The sequence below is a fragment of the Otolemur garnettii genome, unplaced genomic scaffold (genome assembly GCF_000181295.1).
Source record: "Otolemur garnettii isolate 467f Iridium unplaced genomic scaffold, OtoGar3 scaffold00036, whole genome shotgun sequence".
In the NCBI taxonomy this organism is placed as follows: Eukaryota; Metazoa; Chordata; class Mammalia; order Primates; family Galagidae; genus Otolemur; species Otolemur garnettii.
Window position 1 is genome coordinate 8,361,178 of NW_003852431.1, and position 8,371 is coordinate 8,369,548.

At 40.0% G+C, this 8,371-nt stretch overlaps 1 protein-coding gene across 1 annotated transcript in view; it reads left to right on the plus strand.

Moving 5' to 3' along the window:
- Positions 1–6,744: 6,744 nt before the first annotated feature.
- EDNRB (endothelin receptor type B) overlaps positions 6,745–8,371 on the plus strand; it is a 21,089-nt gene continuing 19,462 nt past the window's right edge. Inside the window, exons 1-2 of the mRNA XM_003789718.3 lie at positions 6,745–6,998; positions 7,781–8,318. Of these exons, the coding sequence (XP_003789766.1) occupies positions 7,833–8,318 (486 nt within the window). The 5' untranslated portion in view covers positions 6,745–6,998; positions 7,781–7,832. The remainder of the gene's footprint in view (positions 6,999–7,780; positions 8,319–8,371) is intronic.

The window sequence follows — 8,371 nt, forward strand, 5'->3', positions numbered from 1 at the left end:
TCTCCAGTGGTAAACATTTTCAGGAAAGACATTCCTCTCAAAAACAAAGGTCCTTAAAATATCATGTTCTCTAGCTAATTTTACACCAAAAAAAAAAAAAAACCTATCATGAAAAAATACATATAAAATATTTGGTAACATTTCTGAAACCACCCTGTGGTAAACAAAAGGAATGAAATATTTCCTTAGTATGCCTCTTGGTGGTAAATCAAAACCACCAAAGATCAAGTTACTTGCTTGCTGACACAAGACATTACATTTGAAAATATGATGATAAAAGTATAATAAAATATAATATTAAACATACACATGCATATACAACAAAAGTGGTATCTTATCTCCCTAAGTTTTTCTAAAAGATTAATTGATTTTCTATCTACTTATATATAAATAATCAACTATAGCTGAGTAATAATAATGCTTTTCCTACAAATACTTGACTCTGTCACAAGATATGTATTATTCATTGTGAAATTCCAGATTGACAGGTTGGTAAAGATGATAGAAGAAGTCTAAATACGTTATAGCTCTTGCTCTGGATAGACTGCATGCAATAAAGATAATAATGATAATCACTCACTTTTCAACTAACTTGGAACTGGGAAAATGTTACAACCAATCTGTATCAAGTTTCTGATTGTCAAACTCACCTAAACATGGAGTCTACTTTCCTACCAAATTGTCAAAAAGAGGTAATTTTCTTAAATTTATCATGAGCATGTGCGTCATTCTAGTCATTCTAAAAAAAGACTACCCCAATCCTCAGACCTATAGATGGGTCTACTAGTACTCTTCTTGTGCAATTTCAGACATGCTCATCAACTACATTAATGTAGAACAAGGCAGGTTATAGCTCAATAGCCCAGCCTTCAACCTACCTCAACTTAGAAATCTCTGAATATAATTCAAGCTCTCAGATCTAGGACCTAAGAGCTCAATGTTTCCACAGTGATGTTTGAATCTCAGACTTCTAATACCAGGAATGGAAAATTAGGCAACTAAAAACCTTTCCATTGAAGATATGATGTAGATAGGTAGGTAGACAGAGATAAATAGATCAAAAGGTAGAGACCTAGACAAGTAGATAGGTAGATTTTAATATGCTTGACTTAATCAAAGAGTTAACAGGTAACAAAGAGTTATTGGGCCAAGTGTCCAGAGAACTAGAAAATTTAGAAAATTGAGTCTGTGTCAATTTTGTGTCCACTTTTGTTGACCCTAGCATTTACCAATCCAGTTCTTGTGAGAGTCAGGCTTCTTTATATCCCTGCAAACTTTAATATATGAACAATGTAATGTAAAATGATGCAACTATTATGTAAAATAGTATGGTTTTTTCTTAAAATATTAAAAATAAAACTACCATACAATCCATCAATCCCACTTGTGAGTATATATTGAGATGAATTGACAATGAGATCCCAAAGAGCTATTTGCACACTCACATCTAGAACAGCAGTATTGACAACAGCCAAGAGGTAGAAACAACTCTAACATCCATCTATGGATGAATGGATAAACTAAATGAGGGACATATAAACAACGGAATATTATTTGGCCTTAAAAAGAAGGGAAATCCTTTCATGCATTGACATTGATTAACCTTGAGGACAGTAAGCTATGTGAAAGAAGCCAGTCACAAAAAGAAAGGTACTCAATGAATCCATTCCTATGAAGAATCTAAAGTAGTAAAATTCACAGAAACAGAGAGTCAAATGGTGGTTTTCAGAGACTGAGTAGGAGGAGAAATGGAGAGTTGACCTTTATTCTATAGAAAGTTTCAGATATGCAAGATGAAAAAGTTATGGAAATCCACTGAACACATGAATGTTAAGTATATACACTATTGACCTATATGCTTAAAAATGTTTAATATGGTAATAACATAATTTTATGTTATGTGTTCTTTTACCACAATAAAAATGTATGAGCTGTGCAGATAGTCAAAGGATTAACCACTCTTTGGATTCTCTAGTGCTATGACCTGCCTACCTCTCTGCAAGCTACTGGGTAGCTCAGCCATGTTCCCCTCAAATGCCATCCTCCCACCATCTGCTGCCATCATAGGAAGCAATTCTCCTGTGCACTTCCTATGAGACTGTGCAAATAATTTTATTTGAATAATCCACAGTTGACAAGGCTTTTCAGAATTGCTTTCTCCACAGGTATAACAACTGTTCTTCCTAGCAGGGTCAAAAGGGGAAGAGGTATTTCCTATCCATGCATCACTGGAGGAGAGAAACAGCCTTATAAAACAGGGCTTTGAAAGCCCTAGACAATACTCCACCTTGACAAAGGAATGCTATAATTCTGGGCTATTCATTTTCAATGGAGCTAGAGACCAAATTTTCATCTAATGTACAGTAAATAAGCTTTCAGGAAAATCATTTTTTCCCTTTAAATCATGGTTCAAATAGTTCTTTTCCGTATAACTAAATCTCAAAGCATGATTGGAAAATTTTTAGGAATGAAAGATTTTCATTACCAGAGTTTAATAATTAGCAGACATGAAATAAAAATAGTTTTGATTGAATATAGTCATTAAAAGGAAGAACAACTTGCTATGAAAATTCTCCTTTTTGGTGTCTCGTAGCAGTAGCATATGCTATTCTGTACTACAAAGAACTGTTTCTTGCTTTTTTAAAAAAATTACCAACTCTCCTTTCTTCACCAGTGGATAAAGGCCCTACTGTCTTTCTAATCTACTATGTTACATTTCTTTATCCATTTCTACTTGGATATCAAAGAATGGAAACAAGGAAAGAAGAAAATCAAAAACAATAATTGGAGTTAAAAATGCATAAATTCATCATAAATTATATCTCCTATGAAATAACGGCCCCAAAAAGAATGCCCTACACATGATAGGATTGTTCTAACATAGAGTGATGGTAGTGTTTTCTGCACGAATGGCCAAGAAATAATTTATATAAGTACTCTGTGCACTGACAAACCAAAAAAGCATAGGACTGTCTGCTTAGCTTGGAATCTCTAATATATTTTTTAGGTTGTGCCAAAGAATTCTGAGAACAGTTTTAAAGAGTTGGTAGACCAAGTTACACTCATTTTTTTTTTCTTTTACTGATACTGGTGTTTTAAAAAATGCATCAAAGAAAGAAAAAAATAATAAGTCATAAACAGGAAAGCAAATAGTGGCTTTTTAATTGAAGTACACCATAGGCTAAACTAGCTGTACTCTGTTCCTTTTCACAGACAGAAACATCCCTGTTCCTCATGTTTTCTATAAGCAGAAAAGAATTAATTACATCTTCTTTTTAGTTATTATTAAGCCTATCAAATTTTCGTGACATTAGGGACATGGTCTACAGTAGGCACTATCAAGCAATCATTGAAAAAAAAATTTAAATCTTAGATTCTCTCACTTAAAGACACCTTCAATTAATGAGTCATGTTGCAGGTACAGAGGCTGAAAATATGTAAAATAAGATGCTAAAGCAGAAATGGTGGCTTCATGAAAGTTTTAATACAAATGATGTTCAAATCCAAAATCAGCCAATTTTGTTACTGTAGATGAAAGAACAAATACATTTATTTTGAAAAGACCCCTTAGGTACGGGTTACAGAGGTATATTCATTTGTCAAAACTCTTCAAATTGTGCACTTAAGCCCTGTCCATTTAGCTATATATAAATTATACCTATTTTAAAAAAATAAAAAATGATCTTTTTTAAAAATTAGGTATTATTTTTTTTAAATCAGGTATATAAAAAGGTATAATTTTTATTTTATCCTTCATCATAAACCCCAGATACCTACAGTAAGCTAACATAGGGAAAATCTAAGTATAGAGATGCTCGTGCTGTTTGCTATTGCTTTGTGCAGTCATTTTAAAACATTTTTATGTTCTTATTATTTCATCATTGCATCTAGTCCTACGGGAATGTGTGAAGAAGCAACTGATCCAACTCTTCCTGTGTTTTTCTACACACCTTGTCCCACAGCATTTATGATTAAGAGAGTTCAAGGTAGCTTTCAAAACAACTTTGATTCATGTCAAGAGGATTTCATGAAAGTACTATATTTTTGTGGCTAACAGAGCTTTACTTTGTTCTCTTACCAGGAAAAAACATTTGTTTTGGGTGAGCTCCTTATGGCAAAGCTCTTGAGGAATCAATTCTGAATTTCATTCAACCCTATCTTCAGAATTTCTAGGTAAAGCATTTAAAAGAGAATATCGAGGCATTGTCAGTCACCACTTTTCCGATCTGGGGAGGTGATCTTAACCAATCAGGAATTTTGATAGATTTCCTAGAATATGGCACAAACCTATTTTTACAAAAGCAACTTTGTACCAGATTCCACATTTACCTTGTCAAAACTGTTTTTTTTTTAATCTTTCACAATGCAAACATGAATTCATGCTCAAGTTTTCAGGAAAGGATTCTTTAAATTGAATAAAACTTTTTGTTTATATATAAAAATTAAATTTATACAATATTTGATTACTGGTGAATTTATAAATATGGTTTATCAATAAGAGATTTTAAGTCATAAGGTGAAAAAAACAAACCACAAAACTTGTCCATAGCAGTACTACCTAAGGGATAAGTAAAGAAAATGAAAAGCAAAATATTGGCCCAAGATTCTTTCCCACTTTTATGTATTTCAGGACCATTCTTACAGGGGTCAGTTGGCCAGACTGAATTATTTTATCTTTCCCCTCCATTTTACAAAAGGGGAAAACAGAAAATGGATTTTTGTGACTTGATAATGGTCATTCCTAAGGATCAAAGAATAAATCTTTACATTGCACATGGATGCCTTTACATTTTATGGTGAAACATTGAAGATTAAGCTTTAATTAAATATTACTGATAACTAAAACACTGTTTTCCCAAAATGAGAAAAAAAGATGTTCAGACTCCATAACTAACTTAAACAAAAACACAGTCTGTGTAACCAGAAAGACATAGATTCAAATCCTAGCTCCGCATCCCAGTTCCACAACGAACTAGCCATGTGACCTTGAGTGAATTACTGAGACTCAGTTTCACTCCCTGTGCTGAGGGAGGGAATGAGACCTGAGAATAAGATGCCTCAGGGAGGTGGTAAACCCCAAAATGAGTAGCTCAAGCCGTGTTTTAAATTTCAAATGAGGAATGTGTATGTTTCTTTTGAAATCATTTTGGCTTTGTCTTGAACCCTCTGACCAGAGTTCCTAAAATACCATTAAATAATTCAAAACGTGATTATCGATAAAAAATAGTTCTTAAGTGCAACCCGTGGCAGGTATTGTGAAGGTACAGAAAGAAGATAGAATTCAGTCCCACTCCTGAGAAGGAAATTAATTCACATGAAGTCAATAGTGACCCATAAATATCCCTACGCTATCGGTGCTGAGTTGTGGTTAACAAAGTGCTATGAGAAAAGGGAAGGGGTAGACCTCAGTGAGGACTAGAACAGACATCCAGGACTCCGTCAGGGAAATAGGGACCAAGAAGATGAGGAAGAGGAGAGGGCGGGTGAGGAGGAAGAAAAGTCACCTACAGGAATCCTACGGAAGGGAGAAAGTTTGTGTCAGAAATGCAGGTTCAAAGCTGGGTGGAGTCAACTGAGCAAAATATTCATTCTCCAGACCCACCCACGTAATTGCTCTCACATAGCACGGTATGCTGTTACTTGGCTCAACTATGAAGCAATTGAATGTTGACCTCACCAAGACAGAGAAGACAAAGACTGTGCTCAAAATACCCAGATTTGTAATTAGCACCCACAACCTTAGACCATATTTCTCATTTCTTAGGCTTATTCCTTAACCATGTTCTTAACCATATTTCACACTTAAAGTTCACCTTTTTAAATGGAAATTGATTTTCTGCTTTCATTGTCCCAAAAAGCATTGCATAGGAGCCAAAAAATCCAAGATTCTTGTCTCAAGAATTTGCCAAGAATGAGCAGCCTAGTCTCCAGGGGAAACTCCTCCACCAACTGGTTCCTCCTGGGTCTGCAATTTCACACATCCTGCAGGGGCTTCAGGCACCCGAGAACAGCAGGGTAACAGCAGAGGTCTGACAGCCTGAATTCCTGACTTTTATGCAACATCTGGGCAAAACTGATAGACACTGTTATTTACCTCCATGCCATAAAAAGGGAGCTTGAGACTGAGTAGCAAGAATTTGTTTTATTGTTCTGCCTGGTAAATAAGTGACATGTTGAATTTGTACGGCCGCTTTCATGTCTCCTACAAAAGCATCACATCGTTTATAGATACACAATTAAAATCCCTGAGATTGGCTCACAGTGCCACTCCAGGACACAACGGGAAGAGAGACGAGCTGTGCTAGAAAAAATGAGGATTTCCAGTCCTTTCCCCAAGCAGTGAGAAGGTCTGAGAAGAAAAAAAATCGAAAAGGTGGAGCTCTTCTGTGTTGGTGCCGATGTGGGCTTGCAATGAAACTTCAGGACAAAACAAAAACAGAGCAAAGAGCAGCGCCCCCAAACCCAGGTCTTAAAATCATGCTGGGACACTCATCACATTAAAAGTTCAGGTTACCACGCTTTATATGGAACCTGGTCAAGTCACCCGGTGCGTGATAATTTGCCCTTGATTTAGGCTTGTCCTTTGAAGAACTACAACAAGTACACATTCTCTGGGGACGTGCCGGTGGCCGCGGACTGCCATCTCCAGCAGGCAGCTCCTGCTGACGCTGTCCAGGCGGCGCCCCAGGCGAAAGGTTGCTGCACGGTCGGAGGGCGCGGGAGGAGTCTGGCGGTGATTGATGGGGAAGAGACAAATGAATACAAGTACTTGTCTGGGGACAGCGGAGACCCCAGCAAGCTGTGGAGGCTACACTCGTCTGGCATTCTCAGAGGGTTTCGTCAGAGCCAGACCTGCCCGCAGCTGAAGGGAGGAGCGCTCTGCTCCCAGCAGAGCTGCAACCCGGCAGGCAGTGAGCCCAGCGCGCCTCGGCCGCAGCCCGGCTCCGGGAGGAAAGTCCCCGCTCGCCGCTCTGCCCCTGGTGCATCAGAACCCACAGGTAAACATTCTGACTGGCTGATGAATTAAAGTCATGGATTGAACCTTGTCTGGGCTTCAGCTTGACTTAATAGTTTGGGTTTTCTTTTAAAATAATAATAAAACTTACAGATACAGCAAATTAAAATGAGGTTGGGGTGAAGGAGAGCGAATGTTTAAAGTCACTTGGAGGGGACAGAAGCTTCCAAATCAATGCTGATAATCTTTAATTGAATTGATCTGAGAAGTCTCTGAGAGTTTCCAAGTCTGGCCCGCGCTCCAGATCGCGCTGGGGGACCCATAAAACAGCCAGGCGGAGACTAGTGACTTTCACCCAACCCGAGTTGTCTTTGCTTTGCCACGAAAGGTATGGGGATTCCCCTGGTGGGTAAAATGCAGAGACTGATACTTCCCAGTGGCCTTTAGGTGCTTCGATCCCTTAGTCGCCAAGCGCCCTTAGCTAAAACGCCTAAGTCTTCCTACCCATTCACCGCAGAGGTCAGAGCTTCGCCTTGTCCACCCATCTATCCCTCCCAGGCACACCCCTTCCAGCATGCCCCGCCTCGCTGCCAGAGATTTACTTTTCTGCGGGACGCAGGGGAAAGACACAGGAGAGGACATAGGAAAGGGAACTTCACCAGAGCGGGAGGGTGACGCGCGCAGAAATTCCCCACTGGCGCGCAAACTTGAGTTACTTTTGCACTCGGAGCGACGAGGTTGTGCTCTGTGCTACCGTTTGCAGAGGCGTAGCCGGCTGGGATAGCCGACCCCAGTCTTCCGTCTTCATTCCCTGCTGGTCTCTAGGCTCTGAAAACCGCAGAGAGGCCACCGGACGCCCACCTAAGCAGGCAGCAGCATGCAGCAGCTTCCAAGCCTGTGCGGACGCGCCCTGGTGGCGCTGGTTCTTGCTTGCGGCTTGGCCGGGGTCTGCGGAGAGGAGAGAGGATTCTCACCTGCAGGAGCCACTCCAAGTCTTGGGGAAACCGCAGAGATAATGACGCCACCCACTAAGACCTCCTGGCCCAGGAGTTCCAACGCCAGCCTGCCGCGGTCCTTGGCACCTGCGGAGGTTCCCAAAGGAGGGAAGACGGCGGGAGCTCCGCGGCGCATCCTCTCCCCGCCCCCGTGCCAAAGATCCATCGAGATCAAGGAGACTTTCAAATACATCAACACGGTTGTGTCCTGCCTCGTATTCGTGCTGGGGATCATCGGGAACTCCACACTGCTGAGAATCATCTACAAGAACAAGTGCATGCGGAACGGCCCCAACATCCTGATCGCCAGCCTGGCTCTGGGAGACCTGCTCCACATCATCATCGACATCCCCATCAACGTCTACAAGGTAAAGGGCGCCGGCTAATGTCATGGAGGGCTACAGAAGGGGGCCTGGCTGCG